Genomic DNA, 23,884 nt, shown 5'->3' with positions numbered 1-23,884 from the left:
TTTTTAATAAGTTGATCAGATGTTGAACAAAACAGATTCAATACAAGTTACTGTACTTCTCTGGAGTACAGTGATGGGATGTAATTAAGTTCATTTACTCTTGATTATTTTACTTTTGATGCTTTCAGTACAATTTGCTGAGAATACTTATACTTGAAGATCACATACAAATGTGTATATTTTTCTGGGGATCGCTAAAAATCAAAACACTTCCCCAAGGTACCACGTGATGTCAGCTCTGTGCTCTGATTTGTTAAACGCCCTGTCAATCACTGTGGAGGGTGTGTCCAGACAGGAGTTTGTGGTTGAAGACGGAGTGTGGACAGTGTAGAGAAACAGCTGCAAAAGCAAAATGTCTTCAGTGCCTGATGGAAAGAAACTCGTCCGAAGCCCCAGTGGTCTGCGGATGGTGCCAGAAAACGGCGCCTTTAACAGCCCCTTCTCTCTGGACGAGCCGCAGTGGGTCCCGGATAAAGAGGTGAGACAAGGCGGGGGTGTTTGTTTGACAGCGAGAAGCTATCAGGATCACGGACACCAGCGAGAAGCTAACAAAGATGTTAAACAAGGATTTCCGGTCTTACATTTTCAAAATAAACGCGTTGGTTGACAACCAAAGTTTTACAAAAAGATATCTCAGAGAAGTGTAGAGAGAAATGTGAGCAGATTTGTGTAGTTACTCCCTCATACAACATATGACAATGTTACATTTAGTAATATAGCTTTAGCCTCTCGTGAGCGTCTCAGGTGAGGCGCTTTTATTTTCGAGGCGATGTCTCATAACTTCCGGTATCTTTGGCACTAATTGTGGCTAACGCTACGCGGCGCTGGACATGGCAGTTGGCCCCCGGACTGGGCGTTGCAGGCAGGCACGGCCAGCCTGGCAGCTAGCGGAGCCTGTTCGACAAGCAGTTAGCTAACTTAAGTTACGGTGTTTAACTTCACCGGACGTGTCTGGTGAAGTGACCGCACATCCGTTTGTTTTTGTGTGTTTTGTGTGACAGCTACGTCCAGTCTGAAGCTAGCTTGTCACATTAAGCTAGCAGCAGGAGCTGCTGTGCTAGCTCTGCAGTGACCGTTCAAACAGCCTTCTGTCCTGCCCGCTTATCTGTGTGTGTCAGTGCAATAAAAGTACAGGAGGAGGCACAGAAAGGCAAACACCAACTGTCTGCCAAAGTGTTAAACTGTGGCTGCTCACAGAGGCACTTTGACCGAAGTGACTGGACTGAAGAGCCAGCAGTTAATCATTTGTCACCTGCAGTGCAGAATCTGTAAATAAGAGGACCAGCATGATTATAATAAACTGAGCAAAAACATGACAAAACAGGCATCCCCTTCAGGAAAAATGAGAGAGAAGGTGTGTCAAACAGGAAGAGTAACCCACTGCAGTAACAAAAACAGTTCGTGAATGAATACAAATGAACACGGAGTAAACGGATAAGTGAAAATCAAATTAATTGTTTAAATCATTTTCCAAACAAAATAGTTAAACATTAACCACTTTTGACTACACAAAAGTGAATATGTGTTTTAGTCCTCTGTGATTTTACAGCAGATATCTTTGGGTAAGCACCAACGTGTTGCCTGTAAACTAAATGTTTGTTTTGTCGATGAGCTAACAGCAGGAAAGCTAAAAGAACTTCTGCTCTCCTCTCAGTCTGTTTTTGAGCGGCAGTTGGACTTGAATCTGTCCAGCTCAGCACGTTGTGTAACATCCTGTTTTTCCTCTTCCAGTGCCCGAGATGTATGCAGTGCGACACCAAGTTCGACTTCATCAGGAGAAAGGTCTGCTTTGTTTCGCAACGCCACGGTGACAGCAAATCACAGCTTAAATCTGACTGTGACGACAAACGCGCACGTAGCAGCTTCGTTTCTGTCGTGTTGTGAAACATGAGATGATCCACACCCCAGTTTGGCTCGTGGTGACATTTGTGACATAATGACACCACATCTGGTGGCTCTGCGAGAAAACACTTTCTTCTCACAGCGAAATCAGCACAAGAAATCTTCTGTCTGCTGGCGTCAGTTTGTACTTGCCAGCAGTAAGAAGTTTAAATGACTGAGAAATGAATCACTGAGTGTCCACTAAATGTCCAGGCCTGTTTCTGAATGTTGAATTGTGCAGCTCATGTCCTCTGTGTCTTTCACTTCTCCGTTAGTGTTGACACAGCAGTTTTAGGCATGAGATGTGGACTTTCTAACAGCTGAAAATGATTCATTTCCTGTCTCTTTAAAACGTTCAGTACTCATGATTTTGTGATACCACATGACCTCAGTATATCAGAACAGCGTTTTTTTAACCAGCTTCAGAGAATTCTGGTTAAAAAAAAACCCTTTCTGGCCAAAACTGCAGCAGATTCTGCTGATGGACTTCCTGTCACAAGCCACAGGCGCTCTGATTACTGTTGTTCATCTGTCCTTTCCTGATAACTTTGATTCTGCGTGTGAATATGCGGCCGATGTGGCTCAGAAATGTCTTGTTGCACTTTTACCGGCCTGATGAAGAGAAGTGTGACGGTCGCTCGTGTTTCCTGCAGCATCACTGTCGGCGCTGTGGGCGGTGCTTCTGTGATAAATGCTGCAGTAAGAAGGTGGTGCTGCCCCGCATGTGCTTCGTGGATCCGGTGCGGCAGTGCGCCGAGTGCAGCCTGGTCTCCCAGAAGGAGATGGAGTTCTACGACAAGCAGCTCAAAGTCCTTCTGGCAGGTCAGAAGATGTCATTTTGTGGTTGTGAAACACCTGTCGTGTGCTTACTGTAGGAAACAACACCTGAATGTAGACTGGAGTGACATCACTGTCTCAGGTACCAGCAGCAGAAATTTCATTTAAATATCGTCTGTTCAATTGTCCTCCTGATCTCATCTTTCTTCTTCCTTTAATCACAACTCAAGATTGTAACTGGACAGTCTGCATGTTCCCTTCTGTTCATTGTTTTTTCATTATTATATAATACATTTATTATTTTTTCATAATTGCAATTTCCAAAATGACATTCATTCAGACACAAAGAGTCCAATGTGCTCATTTAAGGAGCTAAAACATGTTTTAAATGTTGGCTTGAAAACTCATCATCATCATATTTTCTAATTGATTCTTTTTTATTGACTAATTGATTAATCCACCAATCCTTTCAGCTCTTCTGGTTGAGCGAATTCAGCGCTGAGAATAAAAATGATCAGCATGTTAAAATGTGGAATTAATCTCCAGGTGCTGCTTCACATGGATCAGTGATCAGATCGTGGAGTCTGTGCTCAGCACTTGATTGGTTTGGTCTTACGGCCTTCCTGTAGCGTGCGTCGCTCTGTGCACGAAGCTTCACGCGTTACTGATGACGGCGCCGTCGGACACGAAGCTGCGACGCCTTCACGTGACCGTCGGTCACTTAGGATGACTTATCAGAGCTGTTGGAGGTTCCTGCCTTTTCTGCTCCTCATGTTTGATCTCGTGTTCTGCTCGCAGGTGGAACCTTCGTCGTCACTTTGGGAACGTCAGACAAGTCAGAGACCATGACGTGTCGCCTCTCCAACAACCACAGGTGAGCCGTAAGTTCCACTTAGAGAGAGTGTTTAAAGGGACAGTTCACCCAAAAATCAAAAACTACACATTTCCTCTCTCACCTGTAATGCTGTTCATCCATCTGGATAGTTTTGTTGTGAGCTGCAGAGTTTTGGAGACGTCTTCCTGTATTTTTGATTTTGTGGTGAATTGTTCCTTTTGAGGGTCAGCAGCTGAAACCTAAACTCTGTGCATGACAGGATGTCACATGGGAACGGGAGGTAGAAATGTTTATTGTGATTTGAGTGAATTTGTCCTTTAATGAGCCTACGATGTGTTTAGAGGTCCTTAAATGATGTGATTTAACGGATGGCGACTGGGTCGTCTGTCCGGCTGGTTTGACTTGTTTTTTTTAAATTGGAACGTCAGGTATCTGTTCCTGGACGGCGAGAGTCACTTCGAGGTCGAGTTGTCTCGGATCTCCAGCATGCAGATTTTGACGGACGGGATGAGTCCAGGAGGTGAGACCCAACACTGAAGAGGTGTTTACAGACCTCATGTCCCGTGTTGAAATCCGAGGTTCACACAATGACAGCGAAAACTGAAACTGAAGCTTCTTGTTCGTCTCTGGTGCTTGTGTCTGCGTCCACTAACCACCTGAGATGTCCTGAGGGACACGAATCGAACACTAACCACCTCTTTCTCCTCTGCTGCCGCCTCTGCTGGGCTCAGAGGACGACGTCCACACGTACACCAGCCTGCTGGACGGTCACTGTGTCTCTGAAGGTTCGCTCCGTCCCGCCTCCTTTTCTCCACGTCTCATTTCCTCATGTGTTCATCTCACCAGGCTGGACTTTGTGTTTGCGCCTCACCGAGTCCCAAAAGCGTCCCGGCGGGACCTGAAACGGTCCCCGCAGTAATGCGACACTTGGTCAGCTCTGAATGGGTTCCGTCCTCTCGTGCTGACCAGGATGATGCTGAGTAACCAATCAGCTGATCAGCAGAAAATAAACAAGTTATTTAAAACTTCCTTATCGTTAACGTTTGCAGGGTCCAACTTCTTTAATATGGGGATTATCTGCTTTTCTCTGTTTTTATATCATCGTAAAAGTTGATATCTTGGGCTGTAGTATATTTATGGACGCTTGTCTCTATTCTTTAAATATATATATTTGAAATGTTAAAAGATATTATCAACAGATTCATTGATATTGAACCTAATTGCTCCGGTGTCATTTAATAAAGTTAGTTGTTTTGACTTTTGACCAGGCCACACATTTAAATTTAAAGCTCGCCTGCCTTACAGGCTTCGTCATCGGGATCTGAGCAGAATTATTGACGAGGTGATCAGGTCACGTGTCGCAGAGACAGGACGGATGGTGGACGTGTTCGTGGGCTTTCAGAGTCCTGCTTCACTGTGCGCCTAATTTAAATGGTAGTTTGTTTTCGTCTCCTGTCTGAAATGCTGGATCGGGTTAACATGAACACCAGAACGTGATGATTTGGGACGCTCGACCTCCTGCATGCAGCATGCGTGTGTGTGTGTGTGTGTGTGTGTGTGTGTGTGTGTTCGTTCTCATGTTGTCCCCCTCCGTGTTTTTGTTCTCCCATCAGTTTGAATTCATTTGTATGTGATTTTGACGCGTCTTCGTTGGGTGTTTGTGTACGTGTGAATCGTTTTGGCGTGTTTGAGGTGAATATGACCTCATGGGGTGTGTGCGTGCAGGAGGGACGTCGCGGGCCAGCGGCATGCTGCTCCACTACAAGCCAATGGGCTCCCAGGACAGCCAGCAGCTCCGCATGGAGGCAGCAGAGGACAAGAAGGTGGCCTCGCTGTGGTTGGCTGCGATGCACAAGGTATCCTCTTTAAAGGTGTTTGTGTGAACTCATGACATCACGTTCACCACGTGGGGCTGCTGCAAAGGAATGTTGATATCAGGCTCCTAATTTCATCTTATTCGGCTGATTTGAACAGCTTGATGCTAACATATTAGCATGCTAAATGTGAACATGGAGAGCTGACCGTGTAGAGACAACATGTCCTCTCCTCTGGCGCCCCCATCTGGCTGACTGTAGCTGTTGCTCACCCTGCAGTAACATGTTTGGTTTTTTTATTTCTTATTTTCTTTTCTCTTTGACAGGCAGCCAAACTGCTGTATGAATCCCGGGACCAGTGACGTGCAGGCAGCCTGTAAGACTGAACCCCCAGGCAGCACACACCCAAGTGTTTGGTACCCCGACTCACCGGGGTTTGGTATCGTTTGGATTTTATTAACAGCAGTTTTTATTCCGCTTATCCATCTGATTCCTCATTGATTCCTGATGCCAGTTCTTCTCATGGTAACTTCTTCAAGAAATGTTTATATAAGAAACACTTTATTACCTCTATAACCAGTACTTTGTACGTCACGTTTACCACCAGTAGGCTGATTGTTCTTCTTTTACTTTTTTTTTCCATCCATCTTTCGTCTCTGAGTTCTTTAATCCTGTTAAGTGTAGAAGATAAATCAGGGCTTGCTGCGTTAACGTTTCCACGGTGACACAGCAGGAGTAGAAGCTTTCCAACACGTGTTTTTATCTGCTTTTATCCGGAAGGTTTCTGCCTTTAATTCCCGTTCTTTGTCTTTGTCATATTTGAGATTTTGTTTTAATCATCCACACGATCCTGTGATACTCACAGTTTGTATGTTCCCACAGAAGGCGAACGTTAAAACATCCGTGAAACGTGACTTTCAGAAACCGTTTTTCCTAACGTCAGAGATGCAGTAAAACTTCAGAGAGGAACAGTTTGTACAGCGACAACACAGTAATTTTATACGCTGCTGTTGATTTTTTTTCTTTTTTTTATGTGCGTGTCAACAAGGATTTTCTTTCCTCGGAGAATTGACGAGACGCTTCTGAATCCCCGTGGGGACGTTGTATTTGTCATGTTGCTGACCGTCACATAAACAGCACCAAGTAGGGACTGAAAGTCTCGCTCAGTGGACCTTCAGCAGGACGGATGTTTGACGTGTGGAACCACTTTGAACCCGGGTCTTCCAGATGAAGCATCACGTCATGCAGATTAAAGGACACATCCACCATAAAAGTCTGTAATGTGGATAGAAAAGGAGCAATATGTGATGTTCTTTGCATTTCGGGATGTTTGAGACGGTCGTCCACCGGTCACAGGGGTCACAGTTCAGTCTCCAGCTCCTCCTCTGCACATGTTGAAGGGTCTTTGGACGGGACACTGAAACCCCGAACTGCTCCTGGACGTCTCGACTTAGCTTGTCGTCGCCTCTTTTCAACCAGATTAGCTCTGGTTCTTGATCGGCTTCGTTCGGGATTCTTTAAACTTGTTGCTGTCCAGCCGTTGTGGTCATGGATGCATCATCGACGAAGGCCGTTACGCAGTGCACAACAACCTGTCCAACAGTAACCGTGCTGGGAACCAGCTTTTCTGGTTCCATACTAATTTATTTTGGGGCCAAATCTTCCCAACTGCTCAAAATTCGGTGCTCAAACGGTGGAAGCAGTTCCACGTTGGTGGAAACGGAGTCCGTGTGGACTTGTCGGTGGGTTTTGCAGGGAGGATTTCCTGGGACGTCTGTGTTTGCTGTTTTCTGTGGACTCCCAGCCGACTGTGAGCTGAGTGGACATTTTGGTTCAGTAGTACACTCACAAGAGCTGAGGAAAGGCATTGTGGGAAATGTATGAAGAGGCAGGTGGAGGACCAACTCCTGAAGTGCAAAGAACATCACAGATTTGTTCACACTTTAAACACTTTAATTGACCTGCCGGTAGGACAGTTGGGGGTTTAGGTGACGTGTGTGTTAATAAATCTGCTCTGAGCTCCGAGTGTCCACAGACCTTCAGGCCTCGGCGTCTGAGGACACGACAGACTTTTCACTGATTCTAGTGAAGCATTAACAACACACACACACGTGCATAAATGCTTTAAATGTAGTTTCATGTATTAAAGTTTTGTATAAGCTATTTTGTTAACTATTCCTACTTTATGTACTTGCATAATTTTCAAAGCTGAGGTGTGACTGTTTTTGTTTTTGGAACATTTGTAAACAGTAATTTCTTTTGTCCTTCCTCAAAGACCTGAACAGACTCTGCTTTTCCTTTTTTATTTTGTCTTTATTGTCCAGACGTGTGAAGTCGAGCTCCTGTTCTGTTCGGGTCGGTGGGTTCGTCACCTTTTCTAAACAAACAGTTGAGTTTTGACTGCGATGGTGAAAGTGTTGAGTGCACGAATGCAAACTCTACAGCCAAACTTACAAACCGATCGACACCAACCGCTAAAGTCGACCGCGGTTCAGTTTGTGCCTTTTTATGTCATCATTACATCAGACTCACAGAGTTACTGAATCACCTCTTTGACACCATTTGTGGTCCACTGGCCATTCAGTCCATTTACATTCTGTGTTACTCCTTTAATGTCCGCCATTCCAGTGCTGGATTCCGGTAGCCTGCCGACATGTAAAGGATTTGCCGTAAAACAGCACAGCATGTAATCCAGCACAAATCCATTCAGACCAGCAGAAAGTTTTTAGCGGTTTTATTTTTACTTTTTCATGAAAGCAAACTGAACTCTGTGAGTCGAATGTAATGAGGCGCACTGGGCCGTTTGAAAGTCAGGTTTCACTTCCGAACAATAAAAGACATCCTAACATTCATTTTCCACCCGTGACCTTGTGAGACGATTTTGAAGATTTGGTCCCTCGTGTTGAGCTGCTTCTTCCGTAAATCACAGGATTGGTGGCATTTAGGTTTTATATCAAAGTCGAGATGTGCATCTTAAAACACGTTTATAATTTAGCATGAAGTGGATTCGTGAATTTGAGCAGGAATGTAAAATTGTAAGAAGTGTAAAACTCAACTCTGCTTCCTCTTTCTGGAGCTTTCAGTCACGACTCAAATCCTTCATTTGCTCGGTTGCCATCACTGAAGTTGTGGGCTTTTGGTAAAATGCGAGCAGGTCGTCGTGTATGAGACGCACGCGTGATGATGAAAGCTCCAGAAACGGCGAGCGAGTGGATCTCGAGCTGAGGATCTTTTTGGCTTTTGCATGCGTGACCTTTTAAATCTGTCAGAACAGCAGAGCAAACGGATTTTAAGTGCACAGTTGAATTTCAGTTGCTAACATTTTGTGCTAAACTTTAAAAAACTTCCTTGTGTCTTCCCCGTTTCTCTGAACAAAGAGCACAGAAGTGGCGGCCGTTCGGCCTTCGACCTTGTCGTGATGAAATGTGTGTCGTGTAACACTCAGCACTTCCGCTTTGTGACGTAAAGTTTTTTTTTTGTTTTTTTTTTACCTGCTGCTCACCTAAGAGTTAAAATCACACGTAGCTGTCTGGTTTGAGGCTTTGGGAACAGAGATGGAGGAAGATGAGGTTTGGTGGAGGAGGACGTGTAGATGTTCATGTTGTCAGGGCGATTTGAACATGTGACAGCTGCACACTGACAAACACTAACCATCATGACGAGTGATGTGCCTGTCAGGTACGTCAGCCCTTCAGGTGAAGTCTGAAACTCTTAGCTCGGTGCCTGAAGGCTCCGTCCTTCCAGCTCTGAGCCTGCAGTGCTTCCCATGAATCAGTTCATGGCAGAAGAGGCCTGATGATCCTGTCGTTTCGCCGTGCAGCCTCCTCAGTCTGTCCTCGGTTGAGTTTTTCCTTCCTTCACCAAGTCACGTTTGTACCTGCACTTTACATCCACCCTGATTACATCCCTTTTGTCCCTGTGCTTCGTTTTATTACGCTGCAGATACTACAGCCTTTGTTGGGTTATTCTGCTGAGAATAAAGTGTTTATACATTTGTGGTGTTGTCTGTGTCATTTGTGTGTGACTTCAGCTGCACAAGAAATACAAATCGTGCCATTAGTTCTCATTAGTACTTCATTTGCAGTACTTGATTTACCTGCAGCCTGTGTATACACCTGTTGTGCACAGGCTGCCTGTGGTTCCCCGTGTGGTGAAGCGGTGGACTGCTGAGAGCGAGGAGGCTCTGAGGGACCGCTTCAGCACTACTGCAGACTGGATCACGGATGACATTAACTTCTGCTTTGAGAACACCGTACCCTCCAGAACAGAGTCTTCAGACCAGGGAACAAGGAGGAGCTGAGGAGGGAGATCAGGGAGGGGAAGGCCAACTAAAGGAGGAAGATGGAGGAGCAGCTGCAACGACAGAACGTCAGCGGGGTGAGGCGGAGCCTGAAGACCATCTCAGGCTTCAAAGCACCCAACGTCCAGGCCGAGGGGGACCGACGATGGGTGAATGATCTCAATCTGCATTTCCTAAGTTTTGATCAATCTCCCTCCCCTTCCCCCACACGGCTGCATGCCTCCACCCTAACACCTGAACAATCCCCCACTCCCTCAGCCCTTCACACCTCTGGCCCAGCCCAACTCTGCATCACTTCACAGCTTCAGGCACTCATTACGCCTATCCTTAGCCAGCAGTGTGGGCTGTTGTTTAAGACTTCCTCCGTACAGTCACCCAGCCTCCCTGGTTTCCCGGCTGCTCGGTTAGCAGGAGCCACACTAGATCGGTCTGCACCGGCTAATGCAGGCTGGCTAACTACAGCAGCTAATGACTTTGTTTCCACGGTGCGAAGCCGCGTTCCTGATTCACTAAGCCTCGCCCCCAGCGCTGCAAATAAACTACATTTATTACATTTACCATTTTCACTAGTGCTTTGCAGTCTGACAGGGCCTGACTGCAACGGACAATCAGGGCTGAGGGAGGATCATTGGAGCTGACCTCCCCTCCACCCAGGACCTGTACAGGTCCAGGGTCAGCAAAAGGGCAACAAAGATCTCTGCAGATCCCTCACATCCTGGTCACAAACTGTTTAAACTCCTTCCCTCTGGCAGGCGATACAGGTCACCGTCCGCCAAAACCAGCCGGCACAAAGCAGTCACTGTGTTGAACACTCTGAAACAGGCCCCATCCTTACACTGGACGATGACAATCACAAATGTCATCCTCATCTACATCACTAATTTAACAGCACAGTACCATTATTATCTGCCTATTGCACAGCACTGCCTTGCACTGTATTTATTTATTTAAATCCTAGTCTACCTACACTGTCACTGCACTACTCCACAGATTCACTGCTATTGTATATAGTATTTTTTATCTTTATCTTATTGTATATAGTACCTTTGTGTTCTTACTGATTGGAGTTTGTTTTTGTACTCGAGAGCAAAGTCTAACCAGAGTCAAATTCCTTGTTTGTACACGCAAACTTGGCCAATAAAGCTGATTCTGATTCACTAAATGAGGCTGAGGAATAACTAAACATGAGACACACCCAGCAGGACAGCAAGGGGGGTCACAGAAGCTATCGCTAATAAACAGGCTAAGCTAGCGACCTTAACGATCACAAGATTAGCGTGGAAACCGCTAAAAGGAGTGCATAACAGTTTGACTCGAACAGGCGTTTAAAATAACAATGAAATTACTAGATGTAGTGGACAGTAGAACAGCTTGAGCGAGGTTAAATGAAAGAGCAGTGCAGAGCTGTTAGCAACAACAGGAAGTGACGTAGGACGCTTACTGTAGCCACGCCTCCACCTGTTGTCTGTGCATAGTATATAGTTCAGGTGAATGAAGCAGCAGCAGACAGCAAACCGTCCAGAAGTCAGCATGGATGTGAAGACAAACTGTGTGCTGCTCAGGTAAGTCTTTACTGTGTTAACCCAGCAAGTAATGCTGTGTTCAGGGACCGTTTGACAAACGGCGGTCAGGGTTACCTCCAACGAGGAGATTAACAGTAAATATACACTCACAACAAGTTAGGGATGTTCGACTTTCTGGAAAATGTAAAGAAGTTCATGCTGCAGTGATATTATGTCATGAAAGTGGGGCATTTAAGTAGAATCAAGCAATGGTAACTTCTTCAGCTCAAACAGAAACACAAGCTGACAACAGTGGTGAGTAAACCACAGCAACAAACGTCTCAATAAACTTCAGACTTTATTTTTTCTTCTCTGCGTTTAACCCACCACTGATTGAGCACACGTGCAGCACCACGGCTCCTCCCTCGTGTTGTCCTTTTAAATTGCTTTTGGCGCGTTTTTCTTGTTTTGTTTAATGTGGTCGATTCCTGTCCCTGTGCACACAGACACCGCTTTAATGAGTTTTGTCTTTCTGCTGTTTCCTGGCCTTTTCGGCACTCCGCCGGTCCCCCCTTCAGCTTCCGCCGCGGCCCGATTGTTTACACCCGGGATCAGCTGTTGGCTCTGTGCGGACCCGCTTATCTCTACGCAGAGAAACCAAACATTCCTGCGCAGATACGGAGGAGAAGGAGAGGCTGCAGGGCGGGACGGAGGGTCCAGGAGATGAAACTGAGGTACAGACCATACTCACCTTCCGTTATTATGGCTAATGTTCCTTCCCTCTCTAATAAGACCGACGGGCTTACGGCGCTGATGTTTCACCGAGACCCGACAGAACAGACTGATACAAGTCTGCACTAAAGACACAGAGTTACTTCCTGTTGGCATTCGGCCTCATTACGTCTCGGGGGAGTCTCGCACGTGATTGTGTTTGATGTCCCTCCCTCGGCCGACGCAGCAGCCGCCTGTGAGTTGCTCCACAGTGCGGTGACCAGGATGCAGACACATGACCCACAGTCCCTCCTGCTCAGTGGACACCCTCCCCACGTTCACACAGTATGTGAAGTGCCACACCTGGGACAACAACACGCTGGACCTTTTGGATGCTGATGTCAAAGACGCACACACCTCCTGTCATCTTCAGCATAGTTTCCTAGCAACAGTGTGACAGTGATTCATGTTGCTGCTTTGAGGCTGATGGCTGACGGTCCAGCAGCCCACCTCGGTGGTCTTGCACCAATCACCAAGACAAATTCCCAGTAATGTGAAACCTCTTCTCTTACAATGGCAGTAAAGACAATTCTGATTCTGATTTCTCTTGTTCCCTGACAGAAGGCATCACAGACAAGACTCCTGTTCTTCTGTCGAGAGCGATGGCTCTAAAGAAAACATTCCCATCCCCGATTTTGAAGAAGAATCCCTGTTCTCCTCCGATGAAGATAAAAATGTAACTTTACACACACACACACACACACACATTTAGGGTTTAGCAAACTGCTTGAGTTGAGGTCAGAGAAACATCATCTTTACATTTAAAAGAGGAGTTTGTGTTGGTTGTTAATGTGAGCTGCTACGCTCAGCCACGACGACGTGTGTGTGTGTTGAAAATGCATCGTGTGTTTCTGTCAGGAAAAGGACGAGACGAGCCTCCTCGCCGCCCAGCCGTCTGAAGACAAAGATGGGATGAAGACGTCATCGAGGCAGCAGCCAGCAGCTTCTGCTGCTTGTTGATGACGTCCCGTCTGCTGTTACTTGCGCTCATCCTGATGTCGCATCAGTTTTCTTTAGAAAAGTTCTGTTTTAAGCTTAGACAGTCACCTTTAAAGCATTAATGATTTGTACTGTTGAGAGTTCAGTTTGTTACGCGTCTGCACCAGCAGCTCCCTGAGGCGTAACAGAGCACGTAACAACAGGACCTCTCACTCTGCACATCCTTAGCAGCTCTGGGCTAACAGCTAACCCTGGGACAGCTTAGACCCTTTTCATGCATACGTCCTGCATCAGGATTAGAACGAGTGTCCTGCTCTTCCACTGTCTCCATCGTTTAGCTTGATTGTGTTATTGTTTAAAGTGTGAAGTCACCAAAATGACACCATAACACAAATAAGTTCAATATTTTTATAGTACTAATACTTTATAGTCATTTTTCTATAGAAGAGAAATTCCACTGCTATTTTTACTTTATACTAAGCAGCTTTTTTCTTTCCTCTGTATTCTTATTTACTGTATATTTAATTAATAGTCATTTTGAGTATTGGGGATGACTGTAGTGTTTTAAAATTCTGCAGTAAAACAACTTCAAGAGGTTCACAGAGGGAGCGTATTTGCAAACTGAGGTCCCTGCTGCCGTTCACAGACGTGTAGATTTCAGTGTTTAGGAGGTGCACCTGAATGCACCGTCACGTTCTGTCCACCTGCCCTCTGAGGTTTTGTGTTAAATTTCTGAGCGGTGGGCGTCTTTTACCTCCTGGTCCTGTCAGAAAGGAGCTTGTTCCTTGGATTGTGTTCGTCTTGATAATAAAACAGCATAATGCTGCTTATCTAAAGTTTTCTGTGGTTTCTGTTGTGTTCAGGTTCAGTCGGTCAAATGTAAATGTGCTGTGAGTTTCACACACACAACCCTCCATGTCTGTGATTGAGTGAGGTGGTCTTCTGCTTCCTTTTGAGAGTTTATTTCAGCCGAGCTACACTCGGTGATCCGAGCTACGAGTCCAGACTGTTTCTGAAGCTCTGTGGCATGAAGACGAGTCCACAGGCCTCAGATCAGCTGCTCGCTCAGTTTTCAGGACCTTCAATGGCCAGCTTGGAGCGATGACAGCAGGAAAAACCTGCTTCAAGTGAACCCAGAGCTCCCAGACCAGCTTCTGATGCTCCTGACCCTGATGCGGATGAAGACCATTTTACAGAAATGTGATCCCTCATGTGATGCTTTGGTGACGGTGATGGAGATTTTGAGTTTCAGGGCTTCATTTCAGCAGGAGGCAAAGTCTGCAGCCTGACTGAGTAAAACCTAAAGAGTCTTTGTGGTGCCTGTTATTGAGCTCAACACTTTGGCAGCATTTTAAGAAACCCTGTAGACATGAGAAGCTGCTGTAGTTTGTGAAATTGTTGTCAGTATGGAGCACTACGAATATTTAACTACATTAACACTCAGCGGGCCTCGTTCAGAAGGCTCATATCAAGCAGTTTTTCAATCCCTTCCTCTGATTTGGCTGCTATGAAGAACAAATGTCTCAATAAACTTCAAACTTTATCAGTATATTTCTACATACACCGAAATTCTTCTCTGCATTTAACCCACCACTGACTGAACACACAAACAACACCACACCTCCAACCTGTAGACCACGACTGCCAGCTTGTGGTGCAAGGGTCCAAACATGCTTTAGGTTTGGAGGTTGCTATCAGAGAAACTGTATTTGGTGGAGTATTACTGCCAATACTCACTCTGATGTTCACAGTCTTATCAGTGAAAAAAGTTAGGAGAAAGTTAAGAACTCATCACTGCTGAGTCAGGGGGATGCATGGCTCAACAGCACTATGGTTTTTAGTCAGCCTGGCTACAGTATTAAAGAGGAATCTAGGATGGTTCTGGTTCCTCTCTATGAACCAGCTGTCTAATTTTCTGTTTTAGGATGTGTGGATTTGCATTGTACCAGGGAGCTGCTCTCTTCTGGTTCATGACCTTCTTTTTCAGAGGGGCTACAGAGTATAGCGTCCCAAGAAGTGATGCTGCAGTGCTTTCTACAAGAAGGTCTACCTGTGAGGGAGTGAAATTGGCATAGTTGCCCTCCGTTGTATCAATGTAGGGTGTGATGTCAAGCTTTGCTGGAATAAGTTCTTTGAATTCAGATACAGCAGTGTCAGGAAGGCATCTGCTGTCATGGATTTTTCCCCAGGCAAAGTATAGTTTGCTAAAGTAAATTTAAATGTTATTAAGGAGCGGTCAGACAAGACAGGATCTTGGGGGGAAACTGTAAGGTGGTCAGCCTCAGTGCCATAGGTTAGCACCAGGTCTGGGATACGATTAAAGGGGTGAGTGGGTTTATTTACCCTCTGGGAGGAGCTGATTGAGTCTCATGCAGAAGTCAGGCAGTCATTTTCCACATCCACATGCATGTTAAAGTCTCCCACTATGATAACTTTGTCTGAGTTTATTGCCAAGTATGACAGAAAGTAAGGGAATTCATTTAAGAACTCAGAATAAGGCACAGGGGGACATGGAAAACTACGGTGTCCGACATTGTCTTAGCATAATTACACACCGAGCCAACAGTAACTTCACTAATCTCCGCCTGCAGTAGTCGGGTATCGTTAGCGCCGACATGAACTACGATCTCACTTCATTGAGGCTAACGCTTTGCCAGCAGCGTCGAGTTGGCTTCAGTGTCGCCCGCTCTGGCCCCGGGGAGGCACCTAACTATGCTGGATGGAGTCCCTAACTTCACCTTCCGAAGAACAGAGTCGCCAACGGCCAGAGTTGGCTTCTCAGCAGGTGTGTCGCTGAGTGGGGGAATCCGGTTGGAGACGCGAAGGGGCTGGTGGTGAACCACGGGCCGCTGTTTTGAGCTACGCTCCCCTCGCACTGTCACCCAGCCGGCCCGGTCTGCCCGGGAGCTGCGACAGAACGGCTAGCGGAGGCTAAGCTAGGCTGCTCCGCTCCGGCTACAGAGGCTAAAGGTTTACCATCCATGGTGCGGAGCCGAGACTCGCCTCCAGGGCCACTAAAAGGCTGCACTTGTAGTAGTAGTACCATTATGAGTTAACGAGGCGGAGGAGCAGCTGGTCATCAGGCACACGGAGCAGGAGAGAGGACATAGCTAAGTATGCTAAGTAAGCTAGCGATCCGACAGCAAGACTATAGACGAATGGATGAGTACAGAAGCAGTTTTCTATCAAGCTTCAAGAACTGACGCCTGTGGGCTGAGCTCAGGTTGATGTAAAGTAGCAATTAACGCTATAAAAGTTACAAAAGTACAAAGTTGGTGGAGAGCATGGAACACTACACGGAAGTGACGCAAGCCAATGCGCTCACATCTAACACACAAAAGAGCACACTAAAGTGAACCCAACCGGAAGAGGTGGAGTCTTAAAATTGTAATTTTGGGACGGAAACGGAGTTGCCTGACACGAAACAAGAGAGCACATGAATGGGACACCACCCACTGACAGTCAGTCAGAGGAGGACGAGGAATGTCGACAGATTCCTTCCCGACTTACATCAGCGCATCAAATGCACTTGCACTGCGGGTAAAGGATTGTGACGAGTCTGTAGTCCGCAGTCTGACCTCCGTCTGTGTTGTGTTTCAGCCCAGAGGAGCAGCAGACAGCAAACCGTCCAGAAGTCAGCATGGATGTGAAGACAAACTGTGTGCTGCTCAGGTAAGTCTTTACTGTGTTAACCCAGCAAGTAATGCTGTGTTCAGGGACCGTTTGACAAACGGCGGTCAGGGTTACCTTCAACGAGGAGATTAACAGTAAATATACACTCACAACAAGTTAGGGATGTTCGACTTTCTGGAAAATGTAAAGAAGTTCATGCTGCAGTGATATTATGTCATGAAAGTGGGACATTTAAGTAGAAGGGGAACTTCTTCATCTCAAACAGTTTATTGAAACAAAAGCTGACAGACTGACAGACATAGTGCAAGGGAGGTTTAAAGAATTTCCCCTCGGGGATGAATAGAGGAATTCTGATTCTGCGTCTCAGGCAACCATACGCCTCAGTTCCGTCCAACAAAACTATGCTGCCCCCTTGTGGTGTGATGACAGCATGACGAAGAGTCCTGTCTAAATACAAACTGTGCCAGAACATTTAGTGGTCGATTCATGGAGCGTGTGAACATTCCTGGGGGGGAGTGACAACACTCCGTGTCAGTATGTTTCCTTCCCACCCTGACATACACTCCTCCCAATGTGCACCCTGTCAGCTCTATAACTGCATTGAAGTTGGCCCTGCGGGTAAAGGATTGTGACGAGTGTGTAGTCCGCAGTCAGACCTCCGTTTGTGTTGTGTTTCAGTTCAGAGGAGCAGCAGACAGCAAACCGTCCAGAAGTCAGCATGGATGTGAAGACAAACTGTGTGCTGCTCAGGTAAGTCTTTACTGTGTTAACCCAGCAAGTAATGCTGTGTTCAGGGACCGTCTGACGGTCAGGGTTACATCCAACGAGGAGATTAACAGTAAATATACACTCACAACAAGTTAGGGATGTTCGACTTTCTGGAAAATGTAAAGAAGTTCATGCTGCAGTGATATTATGTCATGAAAGTGGGACATTTAAGTAGAATCAAGCAATGGTAACTTCTTCAGCTCAAACAGTTTATTGAAACAAAAGCTGACAGACTGACAGACATATGGATGAATAGAGGAATTCTGATTCTGAATCTCAGGCAACCATACGCCTCAGTTCCGTCCAACAAAACTATGCTGCCCCCTTGTGGTGTCATGACAGCATGATGAAGAGTCCTGTCTAAATACAAGCTGAGCCAGAACATTTAGTGGTCGATTCATGGCGATTCATGTTGTGATTTTTGCGGTTAATCGTCCTGTTAGAGAGCAGCATGTTGTGCAGTAAGTACTGAAACACTGAGCAGTCAGACCTGTGCATTCAGAAGTTTAGAGGTGGTCATCAAATTCAGTTCACCTGTAAAGCTTATCCTGCATTTTAGGTGCGTTCTTTCACCTGAAAGTCAGACATCCCCAACTACTTTGTGAGTCGTGTGTGTTCATTTGTCTCACACATCCACCAGCGGTTGCCAACCATTTCCAGAGTTTAGCCTTTTGTTCATCGGTGCTTATGATCGTCCAGAAATGTTGGGATTGTGCTATAAAAATGGACGGATGAGATCAGCTTCTCTCTGTGGCTCCTTCTCATGTCTCAGTCCGAGTTCACTGAATGCAGCTGCTACGTTAGCTAACGTGCTGCTGTTGCTACGGTGAACAATTCAGCTTCATTTGTATCCACACTGAAGTCAAACAGCTTGCAGATGTTGTCCTTATTAATGTCATCTTCAGCATAGTTTCCTAGCAACAGTGTGACAGTGATTCATGTTGCTGCTTTGAGGCTGATGGCTGACGGTCTAACAGCCCACCTCGGTGGTCTTTCTCTTGTTCCCTGACAGAAAGCGTCACAGACAAGACTCCTGTTCTTCTGTCGAGTCGTTTGAGAGCGATCGCTCAAAAGGAAGCGTCCCTGATTTCAAAAAAGAATCCCTGTTCTCCTCCGATGAAGATAAAAATGTAACTTTACACACACACACACAAACACACACATTTAGGGTTTAGCAAACTGCTTGAGTTGAGGTCAGAGAAACATCATCTTTACATTTAAAAGAGGAGTTTGTGTTGGTTACAAACAGGAAGTTGTTAATGTGAGCATGAAGGTGTGTGTGTGTGTGTGTGTGTGTTGAAAATGCATCGTGTGTTTCTGTCAGGAAAAGGACGAGACGAGCCTCCTCGCCGCCCAGCCGTCTGAAGACAAAGATGGGATGAAGACGTCATCGAGGCAGCAGCCAGCAGCTTCTGCTGCTTGTTGATGACGTCCCGTCTGCTGTTACTTGCGCTCATCCTGATGCCGCATCAGTTTTCTTTAGAAAAGTTCTGTTTTAAGCTTAGACAGTCACCTTTAAAGCATTAATGATTTGTACTGTTGAGAGTTCAGTTTGTTACGCGTCTGCATCAGCAGCTCCCTGAGGCGTAACAGAGCACGTAACAACAGGACCTCTCACTCTGCACATCCTTAGCAGCTCTGGGCTAACAGCTAACCCTGGGACAGCTTAGACCCTTTTCATGCATACCTCATTGTTAACCTAAGCTACAAGATTCACACAACACTTTGATTTTCAGAGGATAACCTTCTAAACTTTGGGCTAACTCTGCTCTGGAGCGGGCCAGTGAGTTCTATGCTAAAGGTTAGCCTGCTTTGGTAAGTGCTAACGTGAAAACTTCCTTACCCTGGGCTAACAGCCTCATTAGCTTCAAGCTAAAGGGTACGAAGGTTGTTTTCACACCTGCACTTCAGTTCATTTGGTTGAGAGCAAGAGAACAACGTGACACATTACTCAATTCTGCCGTTCGTTCGTTTTCTTTCACACCAAAAACTTCTCTAAGCTTTCGGTCACGGCTGCCCCTCAGCCGGTCAACACAGGAGTCGCTGCTCTTCCACTGCCTCCATCGTTTAGCTTGATTGTGTTATTGTTTAAAGTGTGAAGTCACCAAAATGACACCATAACACAAATAAGTTAAATATTTTTATAGTACTAATATTTTATAGTAATTTTTCTATAGTAGAGAAATTCCACTGCTATTTTTACTTCATACTAAGCAGCTTTTTTCTTTCCTCTGTATTCTTATTTACTGTATATTTAATTAATAGTCATTTTGAGTATTGGGGATGACTGTAGTGTTTTAAAATTCTGCAGTAAAACAACTTCAAAAGGTTCACAGAGGGAGCGTATTTGCAAACTGAGGTCCCTGCTGGCGCCCACCTGCTCTGCCGTTCACAGACGTGTAGATTTCAGTGTTTAGGAGGTGCACCTGAACGCACCGTCACGTTCTGTCCACCTGCCCTCTGAGGTTTTGTGTTAAATTTGTGAGCGGTGGGCGTCTTTTACCTCCTGGTCCTGTCAGAAAGGAGCTTGTTCCTTGGATTGTGTTCGTCTTGCTAATAAAACAGCATAATGCTGCTTATCTAAAGTTTTCTGTGGTTTCTGTTGTGTTCAGGTTCAGTCGGTCAAATGTAAATGTGCTGTGAGTTTCACACACACAACCCTCCAAGTCTGTGACTGAGTGAGGTGGTCTTCTGCTTCCTTTTGAGAGTTTATTTCAGCCGAGCTACACTCGGTGATCCGAGCTACGAGTCCAGACTGTTTCTGAAGCTCTGTGGCATGAAGACGAGTCCACAGGCCTCAGATCAGCTGCTCGCTCAGTTTTCAGGACCTTCAATGGCCAGCTTGGAGCGATGACAGCAGGAAAAACCTGCTTCAAGTGAACCCAGAGCTCCCAGACCAGCTTCTGATGCTCCTGACCCTGATGCGGATGAAGACCATTTTACAGAAATGTGATCCCTCATGTGGTGCTTTGGTGACGGTGATGGAGATTTTGAGTTTCAGGGCTTCATTTCAGCAGGAGGCAAAGTCTGCAGCCTGACTGAGTAAAACCTAAAGAGTCTTTGTGGTGCCTGTTATTGAGCTCAACACTTTGGCAGCATTTTAAGAAACCCTGTAGACATGAGAAGCTGCTGTAGTTTGTGAAATTGTTGTCAGTATGGAGCACCACAAATATTTAACTACATTAACACTTCAGAAGGCTCATATCAAGCAGTTTTTCAATCACTTCCTCTGATTTGGCTGCTGTGAAGATCTGAGCTTTGTTTTTATTAAGTTATCAACACAACGTATACACCAATGAGAATCAATACAGACATGGTGAGTCAAAATGCACAGTATTTAATTTTATATAATTCATTTATGTTTTATCAAATCTAATTCCTCAGGTCCGTTTTAGCTAAAAATCCATTTGAAAGCAGGACGTGAGGATGTGTCGTCACTCGAGTAGGGGAGACTGTTGCCGCTGCTAATTTCTTACATTTCTTAAATTTTTCACGCAGACATGATTTGACATTTTCTAACTCTTTCATGAAAAGAAAATCCTGGCTAATATTTCTAAAAAGTGACCCACTAGACAAAATTAATTTAAACCACATATTAACAGCGGTGCACCCCTCCGGTCCGAGTTGGTCTCGTCCGGGTCTACCCAGCATCAAATGCACATGTTGGGTGTGTTGTGTTAAGGGTTGCAGCGATATTACAGCATTTAGCAGACTTCTGCGGGTTGTCGCGTTGCTGTTTGCTCGTTACGGACACGATGCGATAAGGCTCACAGTCAATGAGAAATACTTTGAATATCAGAGTTGTCGTAGAAAACGCTGAGTCGAGCAGGCTGACACGCGTGACCCAGCGTGGCTGCTGCTGCGTGACTTCACCGGACTGAAGGTATGTGCCCCGGCGACACACACGGTCAGCATGTGTGTTTCACTGCCCGTGTGGCGGCTGCGTTAGTACACACTGTTTGCTGTGGTCAGAGCTGCCGGCTAGCGGCGCTCCGTTAGCTGTCAACAGCTCCATGTGTGAGAGACTTCAGACTCCTGCTGCTCAGCCACCGGCACACTTAAACAAAACCTGACTCAAACCTGACGTGGGAGTAAGATGATCCGTGGCTGTGATTTAGCAAATGTTTATCCCGCGAAAGAGTCGCCGTTTGGCTAGCAGATGAGAAAACGCCGAGTTAGCCGCCGGGCGCTGAGCAGCAGTGCCACGTAGCTAGCGGGGCTAACGGGAGCCGAGCAGCCGGTGAGGTGGTGCTCAGTCACTGCAGGAGGAGGACTGCAGCAGTACACACTGTGGTGGGACGTGGACCAGGACCCTGTACTCAAAGTACTGACACCACACTGTAGTAATACTACGGAACAAGTCAAAGTCCTGCACTGAATGTGCTGCTGTACAGTTTTATCGGGAAAATGTGCCGACAGCATTAGCACTGATGTAGAAAAGTGTCCCCCTGCGAGTTATATTTCTAAACATTATTGTCACTAATTCATCGGTGTGTAAGCAGAAAGTGGAGCCACTTTGAAGTATTTTGCGTACAGTCAGCTGGTTTACTCCGGTGTTTCCCAACCCGGGGGTCGGGCCCCTTCAGAGGGTCACCAGGTGAAGGCCAAAGGGTCATGAAATCAATGTAAGGAAGTAAATGTTTATTTAAATGACACCTCTTTAAAAACAAGGTTCTTACAACAGTCCACAGAATCAGCAGGTCTAATTGACTGGGGAAGTTTGTTCCGAGTTAGTTGTGGCCAGCACAGCCAAGGCAAGACCACCTTTTGATTGGAGGTTGGAACTCAGGTGGTTGAAAGGCCGAGATCAGATGAACGAAGTGGGCGAGCCGTTGGGTTAGCAAGAGATCAGGTTATGTAGAGACTTAAACGTGACCAGCAGGATTTCATCAGGTTTTGTGAGTCTTATTGGAAGCCAGGACGGGGGTGATGTGGGATCGATGACCAGTTAATGAACTGTTGAGCAGCGTTCAAGAGGACAGGATATAGACCTCAAAGACCTCTAAGCGGGGATCCAGCTGGATGCTGCTGCTGTGTCGGCTGTCAGATGAATAAAGTTTAGTGGAAAGTACATCATTTTCTCTCTAAAATGTAGTAGAGTACAAGTAGAAAGTGGCATAAAATGAAAATACTGACATAAAGTGTGAGAATCTGCCAAATTAATGGACTTCCTCTCCATCACACCCAGCAGCATTTTCACAGTTTCACGTCAATAAAAACTGTTTTCTTGTTTGTCTTCACATGTTTATTACATCAAGTGGAGATTTTTCCAGCCAGCTGAACCAACAGGGAAACGTTTACTTACAGAGCAGCTCACATGTTTCCCTGAAGGCCACACAGGGAGCCCACATTAGTGATCCTCAGTGTCTTTGTGTGTTTGTATGAGCGGGTGTTGCTACTTGATTAACGTCATCTCAGTGCAGGAGCTGAGACAGACTGGATATTTCTGACCACCAGCGTGCAAACTCCTTCATCGGTTAAAAATGTCACTTAAGGTAGAATGAGTGAAAAATCCTGAACGAAGGAGCTCGTGTCTTTTTGTGCTGACTGCTGAGGCGTTGATTTCTCTCCTTTGTCGTTACCCATCAGGCTTTGCGGCTCGCCGGGCGACACCATGAGCTCCAGGGTGTGTAAGAACTGCGGCAGCAGGGACATCGACGTGGACCAGGCCCGCGGCGATGCCGTCTGTATGGGCTGCGGCTCCGTGCTGGAGGACAACATCATCGTGGCCGAGGTGGAGTTTGTGGAGTCGGGAGGCGGAGGCTCGCTGGCTGTTGGACAGTTTGTCTCTGCAGAAGGTGAGAGCGATGAGATGACTCACCTGTGAGACTAAAAACTGTCTGCTGTCAGCAAAGCCCACATCTCACATCTCACTGCTGATTTTATTAGATTTTATTTGGCAGATTTTTGTCTTTTATTTTTACTGTCCTCAAGCACAAATTTGAGGTACTTTTACTTCACCTGTATACTACAATTTTCTGTTACCACTATATTTCAGAGAGTAAAAGCTTTTTTCTCCAGCCAGCCACCAGGGGGCGATCCAGAGCTTATGGCTTCACATTTGACGTCTGTAGTTATATTAAGTGATTTAATTCATTTTCAAGAACAGGCAAAAGAAATCCAAATATTGTCGGCCTTCAGTTTGACCTTTTCATTGATCTGCTGATTATCTGTTTGGACAGATTGATTGGTGATTGAAGACCAATCTGATGACTTTGCAGCTGCTCTGATTGTATTTTGGTTTATTTTATTCTTGAAAATCATAAAATTACTTATCTTAATGGTTGCTGTGCTGAAACAAACGTCTGAGAGAAACTTTAGGAGCTTAAACTCATGTCAGTTTTTCATCAGAACTTTCCATCAGAAGTTCAGCTGCGTCTGTTTTTCTGAACACTTTCAGGACGTCTCAGTGTTGCAGACAAGAAATTCTTCAAGCAAACATCCATCGTCTTGTGAAAACAGACTAAATTAAATTAGTTTTATTTGATGTTGTTCTTTTTCTCCATAATTAGAAATCTGTCATTTTAGGATTGGCTGATGTTGAGAATAAACAAGAGACGTTTAAGTCCTTGTCTTGGTGCTGCTGACCAGGAGGAGCATCGGGAGGTTCTGTTTCCCACATGAGTGTGTGGTGTTTCAGACACAGTTTGGCTCTTATGTAATG

The 23,884-nt window shown here is 45.7% G+C and overlaps 2 protein-coding genes across 4 annotated transcripts in view; both read left to right on the top strand.

Annotated features, from left to right (window-relative positions):
* Positions 1–271: 271 nt before the first annotated feature.
* Positions 272–19,805, top strand: zfyve21 (zinc finger, FYVE domain containing 21). 3 transcript variants are annotated; one of them, XR_006845329.1, is made up of 11 exons: positions 318–478; positions 1,732–1,782; positions 2,535–2,703; positions 3,457–3,532; positions 3,922–4,013; positions 5,219–5,349; positions 5,634–11,169; positions 16,420–16,491; positions 17,131–17,202; positions 18,233–18,350; positions 18,545–19,805. XR_006845329.1 is itself a non-coding variant. In XM_046411923.1 (8 exons), exons 1-8 carry the CDS (start codon positions 353–355, stop codon positions 5,667–5,669), a joined length of 735 nt encoding a protein of 244 aa, XP_046267879.1. In that variant the 5' UTR covers positions 272–352; the 3' UTR covers positions 5,670–9,302. The 3 variants fall into 3 exon arrangements, 1 of the variants encoding a protein (XP_046267879.1); XR_006845330.1 differs by lacking the exon at positions 17,131–17,202; XM_046411923.1 differs by lacking the exons at positions 16,420–16,491; positions 17,131–17,202; positions 18,233–18,350; positions 18,545–19,805 and adding an exon at positions 4,225–4,278 and having other exon boundaries at positions 272–478; positions 5,634–9,302.
* Positions 19,806–20,829: 1,024 nt separating this feature from the next.
* Positions 20,830–23,884, top strand: part of LOC124071417 (transcription factor IIIB 90 kDa subunit-like) — a 76,980-nt gene continuing 73,925 nt past the window's right edge. The window contains exons 1-2 of the mRNA XM_046411903.1: positions 20,830–21,103; positions 22,810–23,018. Coding sequence (XP_046267859.1) covers positions 22,835–23,018 — 184 coding nt within the window. The 5' untranslated portion in view covers positions 20,830–21,103; positions 22,810–22,834. The remainder of the gene's footprint in view (positions 21,104–22,809; positions 23,019–23,884) is intronic.

Source organism: Scatophagus argus, chromosome 15 (genome assembly GCF_020382885.2).
Source record: "Scatophagus argus isolate fScaArg1 chromosome 15, fScaArg1.pri, whole genome shotgun sequence".
Taxonomy (NCBI): domain Eukaryota; kingdom Metazoa; phylum Chordata; class Actinopteri; family Scatophagidae; genus Scatophagus; species Scatophagus argus.
The sequence above is the reverse complement of the archived record's forward strand: the minus strand, read 5'-3'. Positions and strand labels throughout refer to the sequence as shown.

Excerpts from the sequence above, each read along its gene's own strand:
- zfyve21 (XM_046411923.1), top strand. The coding sequence starts at position 353 with ATGTCTTCAGTGCCTGATGGAAAGAAACTCGTCCGAAGCCCCAGTGGT. Across the intron at positions 1,783-2,534 it reads TCGACTTCATCAGGAGAAAG|CATCACTGTCGGCGCTGTGG; the intron begins GTCTGCTTTGTT and ends TGTTTCCTGCAG. Across the intron at positions 4,014-4,224 it reads GGACGGGATGAGTCCAGGAG|AGGACGACGTCCACACGTAC; the intron begins GTGAGACCCAAC and ends TGCTGGGCTCAG.